Source organism: Lonchura striata, chromosome Z, assembly GCF_050655825.1.
Source record: "Lonchura striata isolate lonStrDom1 chromosome Z, ASM5065582v1, whole genome shotgun sequence".
Classification (NCBI taxonomy): Eukaryota; Metazoa; Chordata; class Aves; order Passeriformes; family Estrildidae; genus Lonchura; species Lonchura striata.
The window spans coordinates 82,072,253-82,099,625 of NC_140740.1; the positions used below are offsets into that span (position 1 = coordinate 82,072,253).

The 27,373-nt window shown below is 44.1% G+C and overlaps 1 protein-coding gene and 1 long non-coding RNA gene across 5 annotated transcripts in view; one reads left to right on the forward strand and one right to left on the reverse strand.

Annotated features, from left to right (window-relative positions):
* Positions 1-24,824, reverse strand: LOC146763907 (uncharacterized). The gene is made up of 2 exons (XR_014951037.1): positions 21,596-24,824; positions 1-12,651 (listed from the first exon to the last, which is right to left on the reverse strand). It is a non-coding gene; the product is annotated as an uncharacterized LOC146763907 (long non-coding RNA).
* PSD3 (pleckstrin and Sec7 domain containing 3) overlaps positions 1-27,373 on the forward strand; it is a 119,140-nt gene that overhangs the window by 3,504 nt on the left and 88,263 nt on the right. For 2 of the 4 annotated variants that reach the window (XM_021534826.4, XM_021534824.4), the window contains exons 2-3: positions 11,969-12,077; positions 24,818-25,886. In XM_021534826.4, the coding sequence (XP_021390501.3) occupies positions 11,969-12,077; positions 24,818-25,886 (1,178 nt within the window). Of the gene's footprint in view, positions 1-11,968; positions 12,078-20,852; positions 21,137-24,817; positions 25,887-27,373 lie in introns of those variants that run through there. The other 2 variants (XM_021534827.4, XM_021534828.3) reach the window with 2 other exon arrangements.

The window sequence follows — 27,373 nt, forward strand, 5'->3', positions numbered from 1 at the left end:
TTTTTTTTTTTCTTCTTTCTATTTTATTTTTGTTACCCTTTCTTCCTTCTTCCCTTATCCTTTTTCCTCTTTCCTTTTGTTGTTTTCCTTTTCCCCTCTTAATTTATTTTTTCTTCCTTTTTCAAAAATCCTTTTCACAGTGCCCTAAGAGAAAAAAAGCTCGGAGCCCACTTCTGTGCTCGCAACTGCTAGATCCCGAGAGACACCAGCTGCGCTCAGGGCTGGGACCCCGAGCCTGCACGTCGTGCAGTTGGTTTTGCTTGTGTCTCCAAGTAACTTGTCTGTCTAACAAATCAACCCTGCTGCTGCACTGACAGGCTCTCTTGAGTTCTTGAATTAAACAAGACATTGTCAGAAAAGCGTTTGGCTGAGTAGCATTGCACTTTCAGGGCAAGAGTTGAGATGATCTCACCGAAAGTGTAAAACTGTAGTATATTAAACCACACAGGCGTGCTCCTGTGCAGTTGAGAAGGAGGTACTATCTTCATCCTTGCTCCCGGGAACTGGAGCTACACCTCTCAATGGGAGCATAAACATATAGTTGAAATGAGTTTGAACTTCACACAAACGCACTGAAGTTGCTGACTCCCATGTAGGTGAGCATTTACATGCTATAAACATCAATTACCTGTCTGCCACAGGGTCCGGTTAGTATATTGTCAGGCAAAGGCACATGTATATGTTATTGAAGTGCTTTGGGTGTGTAATAGTCGACTGCAAGTACTCTTAGTTTTGTAGCTTCAGTCACACTTTAATTCTGTCTGTGGACAGGGCATTAACACAGAATGTCAAATACAGTATTTGTAATGAAACTGGAGGTTGCACACCTAGTGTTTGAAGCAATTGTGAATAGACTGCTGAGAGTCACCCAAGCCTTTCTGGTTTAGCTAGTAGAAAGAAGCCTTTCTACTCCAAATGCTTTTTCATCAGTCATATCCTTAGTTGATGTGTTTCAGCAGATGTTACCAGTTTAATGCTCAGTGAATCTGTCCTAGCTCTGTTGATTTACACAGGAGTTGGTTTTGGGGCATACTTTGGATGGGAGAGGGGTGAGGTTAACCATGTAGGAGACGCTGTGCAAATGATCCCATTCAATTAGAACCTTGGTTCATTGGGGAGTGTGAGAACATCCTTTGTGCTAGTGGTGATGGTAAAAAAAAAAAATCCAGGAGATTTACAGGTTGCTGTTTTCAAAATTTGAAACAAGTTTTGAAATAAAAAAATGTAGGACTTCTTAATCCACATAGAAAATTCTTGCATAACTGACCTGTGTGAAAGTGCTTCTCTTGAGCTATTTGTGCTTAAGTGGATTGTTTGATTTACTATTTCCAATTTTAAATTTTCAGTTTGATCTCTGTGCTATTAAAGTGAGAAGGAAAAGAGCAGTGAGGATTTTAATGAACGTGCTAGTGGCTTTTTTTTCCCCTCAGCAAATCCTTCTTTACTGTTGTCAAAGTGCATAGCTGAAGCACATGGATGTTGATCAGAATACTTTCCCTCCCTGCCTCCACACCAACACAGTCCTTTCTATTATTTCCCGTCACACCAGGAAACTCTGGCAACTGATTTTGCAGCTTTGGTATAAGATATGGATTGGGGTTTGGTTCTTGTGGGCTGAGAGCAGTCTCACTGCAGGAGTGCCATGGAGCATCTCTGCAAGCACTTGTCTTGATGCGTGTGTTCTGAGACAAGTGCTGGAAGATTCAGCATTTAGGCAGCACAAGTTGTACACCACACAAGGCCACCAGTACTAAGTAAGGGTGCTTGGGCCATGGCTGATAAACTGTCTTTGTGCTTGCACAGTAGCTGATTGCTTGAAACCATCCCTGCTTCAAGGAGAGACAGGCTGGCAGACCTGAGGGCTGGAGTGATTTTTCTCAAGCATGTGTTTCTCTGAAGCCTGTGTTTCTCTTTTGAGAATCTCTGTTTGGTTGTACGGATCTTGAGAGAGGGCAAGAGGCTGGGGTACTGCTGGGCGCTGATTTAAATGCAATTTAGAGGTAGCACAATGTAGTGGCCTAGTGAAGGGAGCCCAAGAAAGGGGGAGGGAGGAGATAGTATTAGGTGGGTGGGTCCCCAGGGTACTGGGGAGTCATCTGCCAAGCTGCTGTTCTTCAGCTGAGGCTGGAAAAACCTGTGAACTGCTGCCAGAACTCAAAGATTGGGGCTGTCAGAGTATCCTGCTCCAGATCAGCTTTGTGTTGTGAATGCTGAGGATCCCCAGGGTGCAGCAGCTGCTACAGCTGTTTGGTGAGAGTCTTGCTGAGCTCACCCAGCAAAGTGGTGAGTGGGAGTAATGTTCCTGGGCTCAGCAGGGACACAGGCCACCCAGTGCCCCTGAAGGGACATTTCCTTGCAAATGGTCCCTGATGGGAGAGCTGGCTTCTGGTGGAGCAGGGATTTCTTGATCTGCCTGTCCCACCAAGACCTGCTGTCTGACCTGGGTGGTTCGTTGCATCCTAGTGGGCTGTAAAACTGTGTGTGGCTTCTTCCCTTTGGAAGTTTGGCTGAGAAGAGGGATGTGTGCTAGAGAGCTTCTCTGGGCAGTCACCATACAGCAAAGTGAAAATCTGCAGATAAACAAATCTAGGTCTTATGCAATTTAGGTCCTAAACTTCCTAAATGGATTGATGCCTGCCAAACCCCATGATCACAAAGACTATTTACAGTCCTTATTTTCCTGTTTGTACTGATGTGAAGTTGGGGAGCAGAGGTTGTGTGTGTTAGAAATAATTTTCTTCTGTTAGATGAAAAATCTGTTTGAGACCAGCTCGAAGTGTCCACCTCACACTGTCATTCTGGTTTTAAGTGTTCCATTCTTCTCAGGAATGGCACTGTTTGAAGTATCCTTCTACAGTATGTTTCCAGATGCAGGAGATGCACCCTCTGAGTGCAGCTCCTCCTTGCTCTGAGATGTTTTTTGCTGTTTTGCCAGCTTCTGTTTGAGACCACAGACTCCTGTGATACTAATGCATCCAAACATTTATTCTCTTCATTATGGAGATGAGCAAGGCAGGTTGCGGATGGTACTTAAAAGCAGGGTGGAGTGAGACCTGGCCCTCTGGGTGCGGGCTTGGTTGCTACAGGGTTGAATCAGGAATCAGAGGAGTTTGGCTATTATCTAGCCCTTGAAGGTTGAATGGCTTCTGAATTGACTGTACTTCCTGGATGCTGTAAGTAAAAAAACCTGTTTGGGCACTGGATCAGGCTGTCCATCAGTGATCAAGGTGTCCATCAGAGTGTGAGCACTCTCACACTCTGAGTGTGGCTCCCTTTACTAACTGCACAAAAGATTTTCAGTATTTCAACTTCTGGGCTAAGCCAAAGGAAACCAGGCTGGAGCTGGCTTCTGAGGATGGCCTGATAGAGCAGAAACACACTGGTCATGCCATGCTTGCTGAGAGCATCATGTCATAGCCACAACAACTTTTTGCTGAAAGGATGGTCTTGCACAGGACCAGGAGTTGGACCTGATGATCATGATGGGTCCCTTCCAAGTCAGCGTATTTTGATTCTGTGACTGAAAGGAGGCCCTTGTCTTGAAACTGTGATGGAGCAGTAAGAAAACAACATAATGGCACAGATTACATAATACAAGCCTCTGTTTTTGCAGAAGCCATGAATGGGGCTTGCTTTCTCTTTTTGGTGTGAAATGGCACAGTGGAAGAGGTGGCTTAAAGTGTACTCATTATTTTTTTACAACAGTTTTCAAATGGAAAGTGTCATTTGAGTAATAACTGCATCTCCCAGGCTGAATGAATGCCAAGTGTGATGGCAAGATGCACTTAAGCCTGGGATATATTTGCATGTCAGTGCTAACAGAAGAATGCTTCCCAGGGAAGCCCTGTTCTCAAGAAGGAACAAATTCTACTACCAGGAAGTTCTGATTGTTGTCAGCTGTCTTGTCTGTAGACTTGCTGTGGCTTAATGAGGAAAAAAGAAGAGGCATTAATTTCCTCACCAGTGGGACACGAGTGCCAGCTGGCCTGTGTTGTGCTGCTTGTGGGGGATGTAACATCTTTGATGTCTTCTGCCTTCTTGCCACAGCTGGAACTGCCTGTTGGCTTCTGACCACTTGTAGGGGCCATAGCTTCCCAACAATGTTGGCAGTCCTTAAGGTGCACTTTCTTAGCAAGCATACAGTCTTGCAACAATATTTTCAGTCCCCTAGCGCCTGCACCTCAGGAGAAATTTGTTGATGTATTTTCTCACTTCTGCCTTAATTGTGCCAGAGGTAAGATGGCTCAGATCAAACTTCAGTCAAATTTCTGTTCCTAAAAACTTCTCTTAAATCTGGGTAAGGCTTGGGAAAAACTGCTGAGTGAAAACTGTACAATTAATTTAAATATGTGATATGAAATAATCATGCAGAATCAGTAAGCTATGTCTAAGATACATACCCCTTTTTGCATACTCTGTTGCTGTGTTGTAGTTCTACAGTTTGTACTTGCCACAGAGAAAATGCAGATTTTTTACACCTTTGCAAATGTTAATTCTTCCAGTGTGGAGTGGTCTGATGGCTGAGTGTGGGGTGTTTTTTGTTTGTTGGCTTGTTTTTTGAGTTTTTTAAACCATTCACTGAAATGGAATTATTTTAATCACTTGGGAACACTACCTTAAACTATATTTATAATATTGATTTGAAAAATTAAGATGACCTCTGCCAATACCCCATTCCTCCATCCATAAAAGCAGTGTATATTTAACTGGACATAAAGAACGTACAGCACATGGCAGAGGATACCATCTGTAAAGTTTCAAGGGACAGCAGATGTTGGCTAAGGTTTTGGAAATAATTTAGTTGTTTAAAGATACAGAACTAACTTCTGGTAGGCTCATAAGACATTTACGTATATTCAGATTTTAGCTTCCATGGAGGAGAAATCCATGTGGCCTGTCTAAACATTGTCCTGCCATCTGACTTACCTGAAGATGATGGAAGCACACTACCTGCTGAAGTGAAGCAGTCTGTCAGTTTGCTAAATATTCTTGAACAAAAACAGTAAATGCAAGGATGTCTACTGCATGCATCACTGAATTCCCTGGATATAAGAGGCTGTCTTTGCACAGTTTTCCTTAAATCACAGCCCACTCCAATACTCTTTGACATAACTCAGGAATATACTTGCACTGCAGCTTTGTAAAAGTTTTGGGTGTTTTTCTTCATCTCTGTGTGTTATGTCTAAGAACACAATAGTTCAGGCAGTGAGTTAAAGTCTTCTTCTCAGAGGACTTGTTTTGATTCTTGCACATACCTTAGAAATAATGTGTAGATATCCAGAGGTCCATACAGCATGCATCAAAAATCACTGACTTGACAAATACAAAATGCTGAGTGACCTTTAATGGTAAAGTGTAATCATACAGACTTTAAATTAATATGTTGTTCACAGCCATGCAGTTACAACTCAGACAGCATCAGCCTTTGCATAATAGAAAGCATTTAATTCTCTATAATAGGTGACTGCTTCAAACAACAAAGCCAACATTTCTTTAAGGGGAGAAAAACTCAAGTGCAGGTCTAAAACAAGGTGACCAGACTGGAAACAAATTTTGCTTGCTTGATACTGCTGCTAAGGCATTAATTTGGTTTTTTTTTTTTTTATCACTGTTCCCAGGTTTTTTTCCTAAGCAGAAAATCTTTCGCTTCATTTCTGAACTGAGCATCTCTTCAGACACTGAACTTCTGTGAAGTCTACCTTTGTGCAGCTGTGAAGTCTACCTTTGTGCAGGGAGAGCAGCTTTGATAGTATCTGAACCCTTTCAGGTTTGCTCTCTCCAGCCTGAGTGATCCCTGTGAGGCTGCTCATAGTGAACAAACCCTGTAGTGCTGGGAATAGTGGCATAGGAAACCTGCAGTGCCCTGGTGCCTTTTGGTGAATCCCTGGGGTAAGCTGTGGGGTGTGATGTGGTGAGGACTCAAGAGGAGCTGGCTGGATGGTACCAAGCCTGAGGTCTGTCCAGTCCATGGCCATGCCAAAGCCTTGTGAGCAGGTAATGGGGACTCACTGCACTAGTTTGGATTCAAGGCTGCTTTATCCCAGGAGCATGGGATGTGGTCATGGAGATCAGCAGATGCTCAGGAAGAGGTCAGCTTAGAGATTCATAAGAAGGATGTGATTTCTATAGTGTTAGGGATTTGTATCCCTTGAGCTTGTTCACCCTTATCAGGTGCCTCAGTATTTTGTTTTCTGTGAGATGGCTTTGCAAGGTGGTTGGTGGTTTTTACTACAAACTGTACCAGGAACCATGTCCTCCTTGGTGTGGTGCTGACTCCCAATACCTTCTTCTGTTGTTTTCTGGCTGTTGCATTAAAAAAAAAAAGTGCTGAATTACTGATTTTAATTTGCTTTTTTAGACCCCTTATCACTGCAAGCACCTCTGCCACATCTCTCAGTTGCCTTGCAGCTGAAAAATCTTACGTGACCCTCTCTAAAATCCCGACTTCTCTTCTTCTTATAGCTGGAAAACAGTTATAGGCAGTGGTCTCACACAAGCACATTCTTTCCTCCCCACCTTCTGGTTTTCTATACATCTTCCTGCAACTCCTGATAGTTAGGAATTAGTTTTAAAACTCAGGCTTAGATTTCTTCTCATTCAAAACCTTGACTAGCATTAAGTTTTAGCAACTCCAGCTGAGATTAAGCCGTGCAAAGTCCTGTTTTGAATGATAATCTATTTTACTAATGCTTTAATTCAAGAATTGCAAACATGTTAGTGTGGGGAGGTATAAGGAAAACACAGCTATGCTGTATGAGGCCACATGGAATTAAACACTATAACCCTTGCCTACCCAGTGGTCTTACTGTGAGCACCCACACTCTTCCTGTGATGCTGGTGCACTAGGTTTTACCAATTGGCAAGTTTATTTTAATGCCAGCTTTCTGCATTTAATCGTGCTCCTTAGGAAAGTGATTCAAGACAAGCTCAACAGGCATAGTCTTTTTAGAACCATTGGTATGACCTGTCAAAAACAGTGAAGCTTGCTGAGCTCTTGGCCAGTCAGGGATGATGTGACAGCAGAGGCAGAGCTCTCAATGCAGGGTTCTGTAAAGACTTGCTCATGACATTGCAACTTGCTGTAGGTTTTAAAATCTGTGGAAACCTTCTGTCCATCGTTCCTGCTGAGAGCATATGCTCACTGTATCAGGGTATTTGATGCAGTGAGTATTTGGCTGCTGACAGGCAATTGAGTTTTTTGCTGGTGTTGATGAAACAATGAGAATAGACCAAGCACAGCCTGGGATTAGAAACGGTCCAGGTGTGGCTGTGAAGTTCTCCATAGTAGAGTGATTTACAGGCATTCTCCAAGGCTTTTTTCTGCTTTCTGGCAATACTCTGCAGCATTTCCCCAGTAGCCTCAGTGAAACATCCAAAAGTCGCTCCAGTGTAGGGGCTGTTGCCTGCTGCCAGGGGGCTGACATCCAGTGGTGGTATGGCTGAGGGGGAAGGCAGGAAGCTCTGGGGAACAGAGCTGTGCACATGCAAAAGCATGTAAAACTGGGGCTTCCTCATGATATGTTTTAGCTTTGGAGCCATGCCTGGGGACACTTTCACCTCTCTGTCCCAGCTAACAGTTCTTCATGAATGGTCCTTAGGTCCCTTCCTGCTGATGTTTCCCCTTAGGGATGGGTGGTCTCTTGCTGTCCTGAATTTTGGCTGACTCTTGCTTCCTGAAGACTCATGCTTCAGCAGCCATCCTGTTCTGCTTTTTCTCAAGCACTCTTTTCCCAGGTCTCCTGCAAGGAGTGAGCCTGTCTTAACAACATCCATCCTCTCAGGGAGTCTGAAAATTTCCAGACTGGAAGTTGCCATTTAATTATCTGCTTCTTTGAATACTTCCTCCTTATTAGACATTTTCAGAGAAAATGTATGACCTTAAGTGTGAATGCTTCAGGAGGCACGGGTTCGTACTGGTTCTTTGTGCTCAGGCTGACCCTTTGCTTGTCACAGCAGCTGTGGACAGTGTTATCCCCTTCCACTGAGACAAAGCTCAGCTTTCCTATCAGCTCAGCTGAAAATGGTGGTGAGATAGCAAGAGTTTGATATGCTTCAGTTAAAGCTCTCTGACATGTAGGTATGTATCCTGGTTTCAGACAAGTTAGGAGGAAACATTCACCCCAAGACAATATGATTAAAAAAAAAGGCCCCAAGACAAAACCAGCTGGTCCCAAGAAAAGGTCCCAACCAGAACCTCAGTGAAAGTCAAAAGAAGATGCTTTAGTGCTTTTCTTTTGTAGAGAAAGGAGAAGCATTTTCTTCAGCTTTTTATGACTCACTTTACCTATGTACAAACCACTGGGATTTTTGGAGGGCAGTTTGAGGCGAGCTTACGAGTTGAAATGAAATTCATCCAGAGAGAGAAACTGTGCTTGAGGAAAGGCAGCACTCAGCTCTTACCAGGAGTTAAAGACACCTCTCAAGGGTGAATTGTGGGAACAGTTTCTCCCTGCAGATACTGATCTGCTGCTCCAATCACAGATCCAGACAACAGAGCAAAGGCGGTGTGTGTGATTCTTGCTGGGCTGGCTTATCTGTCCTTGGCAGCTCCTGCTGGAGTAGCAGGAACCTTGTGGTCTTAGCATCCTGCTGCTGTTCAGTGCTGAGACACAGATTCAGCAGCTTCGTTCCTGTGCTAGCCTGAAACCACCACGAGCTTATCTTAAACAATCTCTCTGTTCCCCAAGCATGAAACACAAGGCCAGCAAGGTGGGACCTCTGTTGACCCATGTCAATGCCTTGTGTGAGGTCAATAGAAACTGGTCCAGCGTGTTGGCAGGAGGTCTGAGGGGTGAGGACTGCCAAGTGCAAACTAATGCAACCTCATAAATGTTACCTAAAATTCACTGTGAGGCAAATGCAGCCTTCCTAACTCCTGATCAAGAACTATGGACCTAGAGAAGTAGGCTTGATCAAACATGTTCAAACAGGTGGAAAGCACTGCAAGAGTGATGCACCAGTGGGTAGGAGCTTGCTGCCTCTCTGCACAGAGCATCACTGGACTGAAAAATAATATGTATATGGCTCATGAGAAATGTATGTTCAGCTGGGCTGATTTAAGGGGATTGGTGCTCTTAAGCATCACCCTCTTCAGCAGTGACAAAGATGAGATGCTTCAAAGGTGGTGGTTAAAGCCCTCTGAGGGAAGCAATTATGAAATGGCTGACCTGGATGCAGATTTCTTTGCCCTTGAGCTGAGAGTGAAGGCTTAAGCAGGAGTTTTATATCCCTTTCAATCTTGCTTGTATTTAATCTTTGCTAATGGAACTTGAAAGCACCGTGAATGTTTGTCCAGCCCATTTCTGGGCTCCTTGTTTCAGGGCATTTTCACTTCTGCAAAGCTTAGGTGAGTGGTGGATCAAAAGAAGGAGAGGAGAACACATGTTGTCTCTTGATTTGGACATTGGTAAAGCAATAGTCTTAAAAACTAGCTTTGACCTCAGAGCATCCTCATTCTTTCCTGCTCTTGCATTCTTTTTTAATATGTCTTGTTTGGATGAAATATGATAAACTTACCCTTAAGCCTGGATATGGACTTTCTTTATACATCCTTTCAGTGCTCTGACAACCTAAATAGATGTTAAATACAGCTGTTCCCATACACAAGCCAATATCTGTAATTTTCATCAGTATCATTGAGCAGTTCTGACAATCAGGTTACTACCCCTTTCAGATGCAAAGACTAAGATCATGCAGCCTCTGTTTAGGCACTTAACTCTGGTAAATGATGGCCTATACACCGAAACCCCATTCATTTTACAATTTACTTGTGACTGTTACTGGATTATGCAGAGATTACTATGAGCTTGAGTTTTCTTGTTTGCTTTACAGTGAGGTACAGGCAATAGAGATCCTTGGAACACGTGTTTGCTGGCAGGGATGCTCAGTGCAGCAGATGTCTGCGAAATCTCAAAGAGCAAGGCTGAGGGATGGAGAAGCTGTGTCCCAGAGGGGTATAGATCAGAAATTCCTTACTGCTCAGGAACTGGACTGTTCTGTTAATTTTATTTTCCATTTCATTTATCTGTCACTGGGATTTGGCACCAGCTAGTTGTTAGCCATACCATCCCTTCACATCCATCTGAGCAGTCTGAACTTTTGTCTGGATTTGTAAGCTACTCCTGTCTAAGCTGTTGCAGACAAAGAGCCTTCCCCTGTGTACTCTGGCTCCAGCTATTCCTTTTCTAGCCCCTCCTGCCTCCCTGCCAGTGAATGAATGCAGGCAGTACACACATGGTGATTTCTTCCATTTTGTCATGCTTGTGATAGTTGTCTTTGTGATAGAAAGCCCTTTATCTGTTCCATCACATCTTTACAAAAGGATTGGGTAGGCTGGTGTTAGCACGTGCATGTGTTAGCACGTGCATCAATGTACTGGAAGCCCTAATGCTGAGTAGCTGGACTAGTGAATGCCTAGTGAATGGTAAATAAATTAGTCCAAGACCCCTATGTAAGATCTGCTGTCGACTTAGGGCAGAGTGGTTTTGGACTAAATCTTTTAGAACTGGCACAGTGCAGAAAGGCAGGAGAAGAAATCGGTGTAAAAGGCCAGGGGAACCTGGAGCAAAACCATCCTAGGGCATGGGGAAGATAACTATACATCAGTGTGCTCTTGGAAGAAAATACAATTGTTGGACAGATGGCCTAGGAGGAATATATGGATTTGTGATTCCATCCATGTCTGATTAAAGAGCCATGACTATGTGTTCCTATGAATTATGTGTCCCTTGTACTTTGAATTTCTGTTTGTATCTGACGCTTATCCTGAGGTATTTGATTGAAATGCATAAAAGTTATTGTTGTCCTGGGGGACAGAATGTTCCATTTAACTTTGTTTTTTAAAGAGTGTTTTTGTAAGCTAATGCTTTCACCAACGTAAACCATGCCATGGCTTGCTATGCCACAGCAACTGACTGCCTCATATGAATATAAAGTTTACTGAAGAATTTACAGAGTTAGTGATTTATTTTATCTGTCACTTCAAACAGAAGAATTACGGGCTCCGTCTTGCCCAGCTGGGAAGAAACTTTGTGCTGACTCTAGATAGTTTTTGCACTACAGTTTATAGCCGGCATGTGCTTTAGCTTAGAGATTTGTTTTGTCCCTACGTGTTCAGAAAAGTATTTTGATCTTAGTCCTGCAGCCTTTCTCTCTTCTGAGAAACTGGACCTTTACTCTGTCAAAGTGTTTCTTACAAGAAATGAGCAGTGGGAAGGTGCTGGGGGCACCAGGCCTGGGTAGAACCAGTTGCTCAATCTGTCTGTCCATTCACCCCTCCAGGTGTTCCCCTGCTTACTGGGATCACCACCCTGTGTCCCCTCCCTGCCTCCTGGCCAGACAAGCAGGTTTGACTTGTGTGGTATGGTTGTAAAACCAAGTTTGGCTCTTGTCCTGACCTAGACAGTTGTGGTCATGCATGGGCTGCCCAACAGGGACCCTTAGACAGTACTCCTGTCTTAAGGACATGTTTGCATACCTTATCCTTCTTCCCCTTTTTAATCATCCTTGTTGTAGTCCTTGCTCCTCACTTTCTCTACCCCACTATCTTTTCAAAGAGACAGCCTGCCCCATTTATGGTTTTCCCATGGGTTCCAGTTTTATGACATACATACTCAAATTTGCTATTTCTGATACTATTCCCTTGATATTTTTAACCCTAATCAGTATTATTGAGATAGCTGGCCAGTGCTGCTGGCCTTTCAGTGGGTAAGCTGGCTAAAAAGTGGGTAAAGTGGTAGGGTGCTCTCACATCTGTTAGGTTTTTGTTCTTAATATTGAAATTCTTGGGTTCAATGACAGAGGGGTGAGCTCTGAAGAAGTTCCCTGAGTTGGCCCAGGTCTACTCTGGGTGATTTTGGTGGTGACAGAATGAAATTAATACTTTAAAAATGCTGCCTGAAGGGAGTTCATATTCCTTCTGCTGTTTTTTCACTAAAAGGTATATAAGCTTTGTTTATTTTTACTGTAGGCAGAAGCACTTGTGTGGGATAATGACATATCAGCTCATGCCCAGAATGTTGCCAAGGCCAAATATGAATTTTTATTTGGCTTGGAAGAAGAGAAGCCTTCAGGAATGGGTAAGTGCTATTTATTACTATTTTGTGTAAAAAAAAAAAATCTTCTTAAGCCACTTGGGAAGGTTTTGCAGAAGTTGCTCCTTTAATGACCCCACAAGGGCTCACTCACTGTGCTGTGCTGCTCTTCACAAGCACTGGACCATAGGATCCTGCTGGTTTGGCCCCAGAAAATGACAGTGGTTCCCTCTCTTATACTTGCCTTTCTTTCTGGCTCATGTGGGCCACCATGATGTAACAGCAGGGACTCATGTGCTGGAGACACATTGGTAGAGGGAATCCCTGCGCTTCCCTGCAGTGGAATTGTTCAGCCACAAGTTCTGCAATTGCACATGCTGAAACATGGCCATTTCTGCCTGGAGATCCCTCCAGAAATGCACTCTGTGGTCTTTCTACAGGTAGGGGTAGGTAAGATTTTAATTCAGATACTTGAGGCGGTACCTGAACTTCTCTGCCCTCTGTAGTCAGTGATTCCAGAAGTCCAGGTGCAATATCTAATGTTATGCCTAAGGATCTGTCTTGTTCCTGTTGTCTTCTTGTAAATGTAAGGCATTTTCTACCTTTTAAGAGCCCAAGCCTAGAATAAAATAAATGTAGTTATTGTAGCTATGCGTCTTGCCTTGTCAAAATTATCAACAAGCCCGGCCCTCTTTGAAGAAGCATTTCCTCAGGCTGTTCTCTTTGTACCTTGATCCTTTCTAATTGCAAACTTTCTGGAATGTCACTTAATTAAAGAGGACTCCCTTCTTGCCAGAAAAGGGCAACACTTTCTTCAGAAACAAACTCCGTATGCTTCTCAACTTCAGTAAGGAAAAAAATATTAATAATAGTAATGATAATAATAAACAACAAAGAAGAAGAATTGAGTTTCTTCCTGGATTTTATAAAGTTTGGTCTCCACTTGGGAAATCCTAATTGCAAAGTGGAAAAATTCCAGATTTCCAAAAAGAGAAAAAGACCCTCAAAAAACCCAAGCCAAAATTACCTCATTTAGAATTTTAAAAACTCTTCCAAATTGCCACAAAATGTGTATCAGTTTATTACATGAATCATTATGACCTCATTTCTTGCTTGGAAAGACACAGTGTGAGAGCACTGTCAGCAGGCATTGGTACAAATCCAGAGATTGGTATTAAATAAAGTATGCAATGTCTAATAAATCCAAGTGAATCCACTGTTATTACCAAAACAAATTACCAAATATGATGGGTATTCCAAGCTAAGTATTGAGCTCTAAAACAAAGGGTGGCAAAGAGTAAGCCAGATATATTGACTTATGTGCCTGATTCTTGGTATTTTTCCTGTGCTTCTTGCCTTTTTCTGGATCTCCATCTTGCCTTGTTTCCGGATCTTCTCCTGTTCCTTTATTAATGAGAAACTACCATTAGGGGCTAACAATTAGCAAAATGAGAGTGATTTCAAGGGACCCTCACAGGAGGGTTTGTGAATATTTAACAGTGGTTAACATACAACATTTGTGAATTGTACCCAAAAGCTGGGTGACATTGTGCTTACCCAGACTGGCCTCATGCTGTCACAGACAAATGCATCCTCCTCCTTCTCTTACAAGTTGTTTGACCACCATGGATAAATGAGAGTGGTTCTGACCCTTCTGTTTTTTTCTTCAGCTTTTAACTGCTTATTTACTGGAGGTGAATGAGGACAGGGTGGCTGAGGGGACAGTAGTGCAAACTCAGGGCTTTTGTACACCAAATAATAGTTTTTTTGATTTGATGTATGCCAAATATGTCATGACATATGCTTTTGGGGGAAGCAGCTATGCTTGAAAGTCTTTCTACTCTGTGTTAGAAGGGAAGGGAGAAAACACCACCAAAAATCCAAATAAACATGTTACTTTCTGAAGTTTCCTTTAAAAGAAAGAAGACATGCTTTTTAGGGGTCAAAGTATGAAATATTTCAAGCAAATGAGTGACAGGGGCAGGGTCAGGAGAAATGTTGGTGTTTAAACTTGATCAAGAAAACAACTCGTCACTGGGGGCAGTTAGGCTGAACTTTAATTTATCTACTCTAAAGCAGGTGACCCGTGCCATTGCTGGCCTCAGAAACGGAATGTAGCACATAAGCTGCTGAACAACTTAATTACTGCTGCCTTCTGGTTCATCCTTTCCCTTTTGGCCACAGCCATGTTACTGTAGCCCTGCTGATGCTGCTGAGGATACACGTCTTGACTAAGTGCTAAAACACTTGCAATTAGACAAGCCAATTCACAAAAAAACAACAATAATTGGGGGAGACTGTGGCAAACACTTCTGTTTACCCACTTGGGGGATGGCAACTTTTGTTAATAAGCTCCGTGCTGATTTTTACCTTCCAGGTTGAAGCTGCTGGTCATTTTCAGATGAGAGGGGAGGATAAAAAGTTAGATGGCTTTATAAGAGGTGTCTCATCAACTATATTCAAATGCTAATAAAGCACATAAAACATTTTCCTTCCATGTCTTCAGTCTGATTTTATCTGGAATGTTTGTGATCACTGATGCCCTAATGTGCTCTTGTCTTTAATGCATGATGCCTCTTGTCTGGGTCCCCTCCTCTCTAGTCCATTGTCCATCCTCCTGATGGGGATGCATTACTCGGAGCAGAAGCAGGTCCAAGCCCCTGGGACCCTCCTGTTGTGGAAGGGTTCAAGACCACACATTTCCCTGCAGACCCCTCGCACTGGGGGTGCGGGGAGGATGCACCACACTTGTCCACGTGGCCCTGCACAGCCTGGCCACCTTCCCTGGCAAAACCCCAGCCTTCTGCCTTCCAGCAAAAGAAAATGTTTTTTAGAAACTGAATTTAGCTGGGTTGGACAAGGCCTCTTCTCAGACTCACTGACATAAAAGGTCGCTTGTTGTATGTGGAAACATACATTCCTCCTCTGGAAAGTGCTGTGGAAACAGTAATCTCTATTGAGCAGACTTTTCTTCAGGCTTGGCTGTGCTACAGGACTGATTTTTGTGACTTTGCCATTAATACACTTAAATACCAAAAAGAAAAAAAAAAGCCACAGCCACATTACTTAGTCTTTAAAGTGCTTCCTCGGGGAAAAAAGTGGGGGATACTACAAAATAATTCCTTAAATAAACATAAAGGCCAAATATCCCAAAATTCTTGTTATATGAAAAAATAAGTCCAAGACCGTTGTTAGGAAGAAAATAGCTTCTTAAGATTAATAAACAGTCTTTTCTCTGATGCATCTTTTCTCTGAAGCTTTCATCCCTCCTGTGTACCAGAGGTTTAATCTCATCCTTCGCAAAAAGGTCCTGTACAAATACTGCCTGTGTTGCTATGCAAATCTAGTCTTTCCCAACAGCTGCTTGAAGAAGCTTGGTTCTGAATTCCTGGTGAAACAAATAGCTTTCTGGAGAGCCTGTCACTTGCTGTTTTGTGTTCAGTGAGGTGTCATGAGGCAATTGAGCTCATTTAACATCTTGCTTCTGCCAAAAGAGATGGTCCCAGACACACACTGCCACCAATTGTCTCATGCTAGTTCTTGGGCTCATCTGTGTGCTCAGCAAGCTCAAGCCAGCAAAAACTGTAACAACCCCCCCCTAAAATAATACCAAAAGAACAATTCTAAAAAAAGGCTTATTTTCTCCTGGCAATGTGTGCTGAATCACCATTGCAGGGGTCAAACAATGCCAGACACGTGAAAGAAAATCAAACACATACTTTGACCCATGCAACATACCTGTTCTGAACCACAGTTGAAGAAATTACTGCTTTTGCTTTAGAATATCTAGAACTTTTTTCTGAGAGCAAAGGAAGGACACAATGGCTGCTATTTTGTAAAGGTAAAGCCTTTTCAGGGTTCTTGTGCTTCTGATTTAAACACCTTTAAGAAAATTATCCCAGTAAGTAAGCATCACTGACACAGACTCTGCCTTGCTTGTTTGCTCTGTTCCTTCAAGGCATGCATGTCCAGCTCTGCTGCATCCCCCTCGCATTGCAGGGAAGTGGCACCTTCCTGGTCCTCACTGCAAGAACTGCCCTGAGACCACAGGCACTCATTACGTTGTTCTCATGATAGCCCAGACTGCTGATTGTAGTCTTGTCCAGGGCTCCAACCCTGTTGTTTTCCATTTTGAGGGACCACCACCCCTTGTCATATTTTCATCTCTTGCTCTTTCCATCTCCAGGCAATTCTCAAAGTCTGGGCTCCCTGATCTGGTATCTTCCTCTGCAGCTCTGCTTAAAAGGTGCAAAACTGCATTTTCTGAGGGTTGGAGGACTGCCTGATTTTCACATTAATTTTGCTTAATTACAGTGAAAGATTGGCACATCAGATGTTCTGCAGCGCTTACCAGGAACACACACAAGGAGAAAGCTCAGAGCTGTGGTACCCCTCCCCCCTATAATTAAAATTCTATCATCCTGTTGTCCATACTTGACTTAATGAGCTTCTTGTTGTTGTTTCTAGTGTCCCACTGCATTTTCTGACATACACGCCAGAAAGTCCTGCAAGAGTTTTTAAATCATAGTGTGTAATCAATAGTTTTCTCATAAATACCCCCAATGTTTGGCATTGCTGATTGGCAATGATGCAAGAAGAAGGTTAACTTTTTAAATTTAAGTCTCCAGAAGTACTGTATAAGAAGGTACTTTTCCAGTTGAGTTTGTGCACTATGGGAAATGATTACCTCTTTGGTACCAGCATGTTCACTGGCTATGCTGAGTGCTCCTCTTTAACTCCAGCATGGAGTAAAGCAGGTCGTTTTGGATGCTCTGAAGAGCAGCAAGCTCTTATAGTGCTGTCAGATTAGAATTGTGCACATGGAAAGGTAAATGCTCGTGCAGAAGGACAGCATTGTGCTCTGCACCTTGGCTGTAGAGGTGGAGAGGTGGAACTGCCTTGCTGTCTCCCTTTATTTCTGCTATCTCCCTTAGTTTCTGAGTCCTGCTTCCTGGGGCTGGAAGAAGCTGAGGCATGCTCCAGAGCTGTCAGGTGTGGTGTGATGGATGTCTGGGTTTCCAGTCCAGGGAGGAGGAAAACTGAAGGGGGCACAAGGCATTATGCTAAGTCTCTTGCGCCACAGGAGGAAATTGAATGTCTTGTGACCTTCACTTGAAAGCTGGATAGTTCAAGTTATCATAACCTACAGCTGTAGGGAGGAGATTACCACATCCTCAACTTTCTAAACAACAGAGTTGTTTGAAGGCCAAGAGTTTAGTACAAATAATCATTAAAACATGGACTGTTTGTTTATTGTTTTTTAAAGGTGCAGAATTAAGCACTCAGAAGTTATGAAATGCTAGAGTTAAGGCAGTAAATGTCTCCCTGTCTGTGCACTGTTGACCAAAGCTGAGAGCCATGCTGATGTGAGCACACAAATATTTGGGGACCTGGTGATGCTGGCAGTCTATCAGTGTCTGGCCATATCAGATGCTCTGAGCACATGTGGCACAGGCTGAATTCAGCTGAAGCTAACAAGACTCAGCAACACTTTCCTGGAGGCAGTCAGGTCATCCCCTTCCAACAGGCAGACAGAAAATGGGGCAGCCAGATCAATGGGCACAACAGGAGAGGTTCAGCCAGCTGACTTTGCTTGTTACAGGCAGGTACAGTGGGACACAGATGCATTTTTAACTATCACCATGTCCTCTCCTCAGCCTCAGTCCCATCATCTGGTGAGATCTGCAGCACATCAACACAAACCCTACATTGTGCTGTAGCCTTGCTTAATTTCTGGAGCTTTCTGAAGGAAATGATGCATATTAACTTGCTGTTGATATGCACAAGGAGAAGGCTTTTAAATAAAATTATGTGGGTAGGTGCAGTTCTGGCCTGGTATTGGACTCACAGAGTGTAACACAGAGTACAGCATGTATTTTTCCTGTTCACAGTTCACTGCTTTAACAAATACCTTCTGCCTTAGATCCCTGTGTTGTTTATTTAACTCTCTCCAGCTTCCGGAGGAAGGGAGTCTCATTGGCTGTAAAAGCCTGCTGAAAAGTTACTAGGCAATGTTCAACAGCACCTTTAGCAGCAAACACCTGGAGCCTGGGAGATGCACATGTCCCTCCATGTCCTATTTTTGTTTTAGCTGGGCACATAACTTGAGATCCATCTCCTAGGGATGCTTTAAGAACTGCCTAGCAAGACTATTGTCAGCTTGGCTAATTGGTCCCAAACTCTGAAATGTAGTAAAGGAAATCCTTTTCTGCAGGTGTGCCTGGTCTCTGGATCTACAGACATCGAGTTTCTGAGATGTGTACTTACAAATAATGGATCTTTAAAGCTGTTGTTGCTTGCACAAAGCAACTTTCCAAGGGCTTTGAGAAGATTAGTGAAAAATACAGTATTTTAAATATATAACTTTAATTATAAGTGAATTTGGAGAGGCTCTAAAGTCGTAGATGCTGAAAGTGTCTAAGCAGCTGTGAGTTGTCACTGCTTCAGAAGTTTTTTCTTGAGGTGAAGGCTCCTACAGAGCTTTTGAAGTAATTCTTGCTTGTGTGTATCTACACTTAGAAAATCTGTTAGCTGCTTCCTTTCTAAATCACAGCAGCAGAAAAATAGAGAATTTCAGATTCTTTTTGGATCTGTTGTTTACATTTTGGGTTTCAGACTTCTCCAAACATAAGTCTTAAATCAAAACTTGAGATTATCACAGCCATATAATTCTAGAGTGTGGGACTTCAAAGAAGAAAAGGGCATTAAATATCATAAGACCCACTTGCACTTTTATGTCAAGATAACGAGTCCAGATACTCCCTTTGTATTCCCTCCTGTTACTGCTCATGCTAGCAGCTGTTGTTCCACTCTACCATTTTGCTTTCCAGAGTAATGACTCTTGGGACTGAGCTATCTCACTGACCATCTGTGGCCCATACAGCAATTTGTAGTGGATAATCCCTCACACTAAATCCTCTCAGCACGTGCTGCATGTTAGTTTTGGACTTTGTCCTCTTTTGAGCTTGCTGTAGGCCTGTGAGTGACTGCAGCAAGGTGCCATGCTTCTTGCAACCAGGGGAAAGGTACAGGCTCTTTAATTCAGTGCAGTTGGGGTTATGCAAAAGGTCCCAAACCTTGCTTACCACTGGGAAGTAGTTAAAACCTGTGGGGAAAAATATGTAACCAAGTCACAGTATTGCTTGCATAAAGCTTTCCATCAGGAATAGGGCTAGAACTTCTGCAGTTATAAAAAAAAAAATCCACACAAATTCGCAAAGAGGCACAAAGTGACCCATGTATTTTACATGCTTTCTAAATGGTCATTGTTTTCTAAATGCACAGGATTTATGTTCTTATCCTAGTAGCTTTTCTCACTCTTTTCCAAACCAATGACAACTTATCATCATCATATCCTACCAGACTCCAGCACTGGCTAGCAGAGAGATTCATCACAGATTCACCTAGCATGGGCATGGTTGTCCTATGCCAAATGGAAATTTCATCTAGCACTGTCTCTGGTAGCCCAAAACCCCCAGAATTTAGGGAACTACACAAGAACAGTGGTGGGCAGTATCTTTTTGTGAATCTCTTCCATTGTGCAGGAAGCTGTGGGTGTACAATTTCCTTAGCAACACACTGCCCCTGCCTGTGTGCAGGAGGTTACTTTCTTCCCTGAACAATTTGTTGCATTTCTGGGTAACCCTTAGCCACTGGCTATCACACCACTGGGCTGTTCAGGCATGAATTGCAAAGAGTACACAGCCTATGTATGCTGTGCCAAACCTCCCAGTGACCACAGCAGGGAGTCCCTCAGGTTGTCTCTTTTTGGGGTGAGGGATCTCAGCCAAGACAGTCAGTTTTCCTGCAAGGGCTCTTCCATACCTGTATTCCCCTCTACCTTTCCTGCATGTTTGTTAAGGCACAGACATATTTCACCAGGATTTATTTCTAAGCAACTCTCTCGAACCTCTTCCCTCTGTTTGCCTCTCACTTTTACTCAGCTTCCCCATTTCCACCAACTTGTTTTTACATAATGCTGCTGTAACTTTCGATCGGGATGAAGACCTGGCTCCACTTCTCCTTTTTGGAGCTAGCAAACTGCCCAAAAGCCTGGAGGGCCTGCAAACTGCAGAAAATCCTGTGCCCAGTCCGGTGTGGATGTTTGCAGTCCAGTTACAAAAGCCCCGTGTTTGCATTATGTTAATCCCCTGGCTTTGGCTACGCTGGCCAGGCGGGACCTATCGCAGCATGGAGAATGACATCATTTGGAAAAAGGGCTGCTGCACAAGGCTGCCAGAGGCTGTGCAGCATCCCTCCCCTTTTATAGGGGACGGCTGCTCTATCTCAGCAGGAGCAGGCTGCTTTATCAGTTGGAATAGTTTTAGTGACTGTAGAAGTTGTAACATGATGCAGTGCAGGACAAGGAGATGTGTGTAACCCTCCTCTTTGGCAGGCTGCAGTAGTGATACAATACCATATATCCTGTGATTTGTTCATTAAACTCTGTCGCCTAGAGATTCATCTCGTCTTAATGCATACATTGTTTTTTACTTGCCTTATTTTGCCTTGTACAAATGGTGGCAAGCATACCAGGAAAGCATAACTGATGCGATGCTGCATGCAAGCTCACCCACGTGCTACTTGTGATCGGCGCAAGGAGCTGCAGAGACATAAAATGCAGGATGACTGGGCTGCTTAGTGAAGGCTCCCAGCTCACTAATGCTGAAATGCCATAAAGCATCCTGCATTCCGAAACCAGCACATGACTCTCAGCATCGCCATTCTGCCTGATTCTCCCCTTACGGACGCAGTTACAAAAACGGCAGCTAAGCACAGACGTATCCCTGGCATGCCGTCAGGCAGCCTTGCTGGAGGAAATTTTTTTTTTCCCCCTGCAAGCTGCCAAGGTGGACTCCTTAGCTCCTGCGATAGACTGAATGAGACTGCAGTTCCCCCATCAGTTTCATAATACTCAGAAAGCATCCATTTACATCATTGTGTGCAGTGCAGGGCAGCAGCTGCCAGGAAATTTGAAACTATTTTGATTCCAGTTGACTAGAACAGCAGCAATTGAATTAGCTGGTATCGCTATAGATAAACTGATGATCTTTGCATTTTATTTCTTTGACCAATGGGTAACTGCTGGAGCTACAGTAACCTCTGTGAGTAAGGAGACTGTTCAAGCAAATATATCTAATTTCTCGAGCTATATAATATATATATATATATATATATATATACTGTATAGAGAGAGACACCACACCATTCTTTTTTAAAATGTACCTGTAAACAAAATGTCTGTCTATGCTTTTAACTTGTGTTTTGCTTCCTAGAATTTCCTTTTATTATGCTGTAGACAAGGTTGCTTGACATGGAATGGCTATTTACCTATGAAATATCATATCTATGTCTGATTTAAGTCATTAATTCTTTTAACGTCTAGTCATCAGAAAGGCTGCCAAATGCTGTTAGGTTATATTTGCCCGGTCTCAGTTTTCTAGTCACTCACCCCCGTTCTATTTTAGCTTTTTCCCTGTCCATTTCTTTCTTTCTTTTTTTATTTTTTTTTTTTCATTTGTTGAAAGAAACCACCTTCAATGCAAAGTAGAAATTTGTGTTACCTGAAAGTGTGTGTCCTTTCTTTGTTTGTTTGGTGATGGGTATTTTTTTCCCTGCGCATCTTCAGTGCAGTCCTTAAATTTTTGTTGTTGTCTTTCTATCCTTGTTTGTAATGCAGTCATATTGGGGGATGGGGTTGGACAGGATATGCCAGTAGCTGCAGCAAGACATGATGCTGTGGTGGTGGATGGGAATAAGGGAGGAGTTTCCCTTAAAGAGCTCAAGCTCCCCTTAGCTCTTGTACTTGAAATAGGTCTCTGAGGAAAGGGAAAAACTTTGGAATTTTGGGAGAAAGTGGTGGATTGGTTGTGGTTTACTTCACAAAACAGAGACTTTGGCAGTAATGTGCATGGTGGAACCTTATGTAATGGCAACTAAACACTGCTTTGATGTCATATAGGAAGGGTTTTTTTTCAGTCAGACAAAGGATTAGGCAATATTCCTGCATGAAGGCAAGAATCCCGCTGACTTGTGCTTGCATACAGCAGCGGCAGCAGCAGCAGTAGTCCATCCAGAGGAGAGCTGCTGACATCTCACTTCAGAAAAGTCCTTAAATTTCTGTGATAGCGCTACTCTCTTGCCCAGATGGTGCACAGCTTGCAGGTGTGGCAGAGGGGAATACATGTAAGCACTCTCCCTCTCTCTGGACACCTCTCTGTGCCTGCATGTGCAGGTATGTGCTCTGTATCTGTATCTCTTCTGGAGTCTGATGGGCTTGCCAGACTATGAAGTTCAGGAGGAGAAGTAAATGAGAAACTTGCTCAAGATTTCTTTCCACCATCAGCAGTGGCTGTCGGTGGCAGATAGGGACACGCAGCGGAGCGTTTAGCATTCACCACTAGAAATAAGGCCCCCTCTGTTTCCCTCGTGTTGGTTCAGAAGCTAAGATAGCAATTAGCAGAGACGAGCCTGGCCCCTTGGCAGGATCTCTGTGCGGTGCCTTGTTAGGGCTTGGCCTGCGGAGCATGTTGGCTGCCTCCCAGCCCCACAGGAGGCCAGGGCTGAGGCTCCAGGCTTCCTTCCAACAAGGCGGGATGTGTGGGTTGGAGTGAGGCATGGGGGGTCCCAGCTCTTGGGGCACTGTGTATTCCCTTTCTTCATGCAGCGCAGCCAGAGAGTGGCCTGACCAAGTGCTGTCCCACAGTGCTGAGGGCACACACTGAGCATTGCTGTGGGTGGATGTGTCCACCAGGAACGGTTTATGTTAGCATCTATAGTGACATGTTCCCTATTAGTCCTCTCCTAAGAAATCCCTCCTCTAGACTGTGCTGACAGAGCAGTGAGCACTAAAGCTTTAGAGAAGGACTGTGGGTTGGGAAAGCAGCTTGGGGTTGGTTGCCTGGGGTTGCTCTGGTGCAGGTGTAGGGACATTGTAACCACAGAGCATCAGTTTCATATGTGAGTCTGTCCTGGTAGAAGTGTCCCACAGTGGCAGCCTAGTGCCTTTGCTGTGAAAACTATGGGCTTGAGGTGCACGTAAGTGCTGTGTGGCGGAGTTGTGTGCAAAGGGACTGTTTGCTGCTTCAGACACTTAGGAAAAGCACTGTGGGTGCACCCACACCTGTGTTTTGGAAACCTTGCCATGAAGATGGGCTGGTGATGCAATTGTGGACAGGGCACCCTTGCTCCTTATATTTCCCTGGGACTTTGCAGCAGAGAAAAGGTCCCTGCTTTGTCCAGTCACTGTCCTGAACAGCAACCACATGGTCTAGATGAAGCTGAGTTTTTATTATATAGTGATTAAGTCAATGGCATGGAGACGTTTGGAGAACCCACTGGGGAAGATTCTGAGGCTTGGCAGGGTCCAAGAATGTCACTTTGATCCTGCACCACGCCCAATGTGTGGTATTTTCCCTGTGGCTAGATATACTGGGATATACTGGCAGGTGTGAGCTTCTGCTTACCTTAACAAGCCACTGGCATATAGGTAGCCATATTAATGCAGTTCTGAACCTGTGTTAGATTATCCTCTCTTTCACTTTGAACTCAGCCTATCATTAACCACAGCTACATGGCTTCTGCTCAGAAAGAGACCGTGGCTGGTCTGCTTGGAGCAGAGATGGGGATCAGTTTACAATGCAGCACCTAGAGATGCACCTTGGGACCAAACCATTCAAATTCACGTCGGTGTCTGGTTTCAGAACTGTCAACCCTGATGCTTTTCAAAGTAGGTGTTTAGGTCTGGCTACCCTGCAGTTTGATTTGAAACACTTTTATTCTCCAAGCCTTTTATACTCTTATACTCCAAGAAGCACTTAGGTTGGTTTTTTTTTTTTTTTGTTTGTTTGTTTGAATTTTATTCCTAAAGGAGTGGACAAATGCCGTTGTTGATGATTGGCTTTTTAATTGTTGTTTTGGGGTTTTTTCCCCCCAAAAGCTCAATTCCTCCTTGGGCTGTGATATGAGGTGGCCAATTATCTGTCATTATGTGATGCCTGAGGTCCCTTCGGACAGCTGGTTCTCTGTTACCTCGAAACAATGGGAGCCACTGGGTGCTTGACGCTTGGAAAATGGGGCCACCCATTTTTACTCCTGCTTTGTTTATATCAGTTGGAAAAGCACAACGAAGGGAGGGTTAGCAAGGTTTTTCTGCTGCAGCTATTTGCTGCCGTAGAAAATGTGAATTTCTTGGTATGCATCCATCACTGCAACGTGACCTCCAGCTACCTGAGTTGTTAAAGGAAGAGGGTAGTGCTGGCAGAAAGTTGAATTGCTCATTAATTATTTTGTAATTTAGCTAATTAGTTTCGTCAAGGCTGTAGAACATAAGGGGTGTGGCTGATTATCTTCCCGGTGTTTCACCTTTACAAGTGGAAATTACCTGTAAACGTAAAACCATCATGTGTAGTGGTTTTTTAAAGTAAAACCATCGGGGGTGGTGCATGCTGTGGATGTCAGACATCTGAATCTCTGCTTTCTTAGGCCTGTGGCCTGGCCTGAGGCCTCAGACTGTTCCCGTGCCATTGGACCTTTTCTGAAGTGCAGCAGACATTTCTGGCATTCCTTCCTCTAGTGCAGACTCCCAAAGTAGGGCCGCCCAAAAACTCCCGTGTAAAAGGACCAGCTTTGGATAACTGCAGTGTGAAAGCAGAAGCGAGTAAAACTGAAGTATTTTGCCTGCTGGAGAGAGCATTGTTACTCTGTTAAGAGCAGGAGAGAGATCAGACTTTTTGCTTTGTGCCTGTGGTAGATAAATCCAGGGTCTCTCTCCTTTTATTTTGCAGGTAGTGGCCGTGGAAGCAGCAGTTTGCCTCCTCATACCATCATCAATGAATTTCCAGAGTACGGCACTGCAGAGTCGAGCAGACAAGCACCATCGTCTGCACTGACGTGCCCGGCCGAGCCTGTGACACGCAGTCCAGAAAGACAGGACAGTCACCACCATACCAGGCCTGTTCCTCAGTGCACAGCTCCTGCTGATCATTCGAGGCCTGATGCAGGGGCAGTGCAGCTTCACACCCCAGAAGAAGGTTTGCAACCCACGAGTAATCTGCCAGAGAGTATGAAAATCTCTCGACGGTTAGAAGCAACAAAGGTGCAAGAAAGAGCAAATACTTCTCTGGATTCAGAGACTCAAATGGAAAAAAAGAGTGTTACTGGCAGCCAAAATGTGCAGGCAGCCAGAGAACCAGTTCCAGCAGGCCAAGAAAAACTCTCAGACATGCTTCTTCCATCTGAACGAACAGCTGAGGAAAAAAAGCATTTGATCATAGAGAAAGATCTGGCTTCAGTACGGACTGGAGAAAAGCAATCTGAATCCTCACAAGCCATAAGTAATAAAGCAGAGGAGGTCCACACAGCTCAGGAACCAAGCTGTCACAAGCCATCTGTGACAAACCTGGAAGCAGTCAGCAGAGTGGAGAGGGGGACATGTTTTGAGGAGTTTTCAGAGTACAGTCAAGGCAAAATGCAAACAGGTACTGAGAGAAGGCTTGCTAAAGAGGCAGCTGTGAGTAAACATGTAGAATTTCAAGGTGTGGAGATCTTATGGCTGCAAAAAACTGAGGAGCAGCAAAGAAAGAAGCATTCACTGCTGGACTCTGTGTCTGTGGAGAGGAAGGCATTCCCCAAAAAATCCAGTCACCCTGTGTCACCAATGGTCTCCCCAGGCTTGCCTTCCTTGCCAGACAGTGCCTGGAGTGAGGTCTGTGAAGACCCAAGGCTGGAACCTGCTGCCTCTGGAGCCACTCCTCTACCACTGCTTGAAGAAAGTGGGAAGGATGAAGTTTCTATGAAGGACAGGAAGAACTGTGGTGAGGAGGAGATGGCTGTGCTTTCAAGAGGCCAGGACAGGTAAGCTGGTGCTAAGAGGGTAGCAGGGGTGAGGCCGGGGTTCTCTTGTCTAGACGTGTTGCTTGTACTTACCTGTTTAGGAGCTAATAAGAAGCAGCAAATATTTGTCTGCTGCCTGTGGTGTGGTGTTTACAGTACTGGTATACATAGCTGCTGACTGGCTAATGCCTGAAGTTGGTACTGAAGCCACTTCACATCATCCTACTGAAGTTTGCAGTCCATCTCAGGTTTTGAAATGTAAAGATCAGAAGTCTTGCTGTTTGCACGATGATGTCCATGTGATGAAGCATTTGTAGGAGGTGTAATTGGGATCTGGACATGCCATGTGTCCTAGGGTGATGTTATGATGCTCATATCCCCAGGTGTATGATCTGTTTATGCTGGATATTCTATTCTGTGCCTTCAAGACAGGCTCTGAGAGCGAAGGTGGGGAGAAGAAGAAGCACAGAGTTTGTTTTCAGCCTGCACTCACTTCTCCACACTCTGCTGGACACAGAACTCCACTGTGCTCTCTGGGCACAGACAGGGCAGAACAGCGCGCTCCTTTGCTGTTTAGCTCGTTCAGCGAGCTGAGGCAGCCCAAGTTTCCCTGGACTGGTTTTCTTTCCCTTTTCTTGGATCCATTGGACCCTGCTCTGGACTGTGCCCGGGGAAACACCGAGAGCTCGCACTCTGTGGCCCACCAGGGCCTTCCGTGGGCAGCAGCCTTCCCCAGGGCTGGTGGGACTGATAACAGGGTGACCACGCACTGCAGAGACTTTCTGAATCTGTCAGCTCTTCAGAGTGACAGATGAGTTTTGTCCCCTGGTGTTGTTCATTTTGTGTGCTGGGGAATGCTTTGCCTGTTAAATAAACAGGTTTTTTTCCACCTCTCTCAGAGGAAATTCTTCCTGAATTGATTGAGGGGCAGGCCATGTGGGTTTGCTTTCTGGGGAGGGCCCTTTTTGGAGGCTTTCTCCCAGGAGAAAATTACACAGGACACTGTGTAATTAAATACAGTTGGCATGCAGGCCTGGCCATACGCACCTGAGCAGATTTTCTGGTTTCATTCAGAGTTTGTGCAAAAAATGTGACAACCTCTGAATAGTTGGATAATAAAGACATTAAGGCTATGTAGATCATAGGATAAATACAGTATGTGCTTTCTGTGTTATCTATCTATCTATCTATCTATCTATCTATCTATCTATCTTTATATCATTTTAGTATTACATATTGCAAGAATGGTGTGCTGCTTTGCATCCTGATTTGCTTGCTTTTCTTTCCTGATGCATATCTCTTACAAAACAAAGGGTTCCACTGGTGCGCTCTGAGCAAATCATGCCCACTTTGACCTGGAGAGGTGTGTGCTGCTGAGACAACATCTCTGCAAGGGAGGCTTTCCTGCCTCTGCACCTCTGTATCTGTGGAGTTTTGCTTTGGCTAGTGCATGGGATTACTTGGGCTGGCTACCCTCTGGCATGTTGAGGAGCCCCACAGTATTTGGT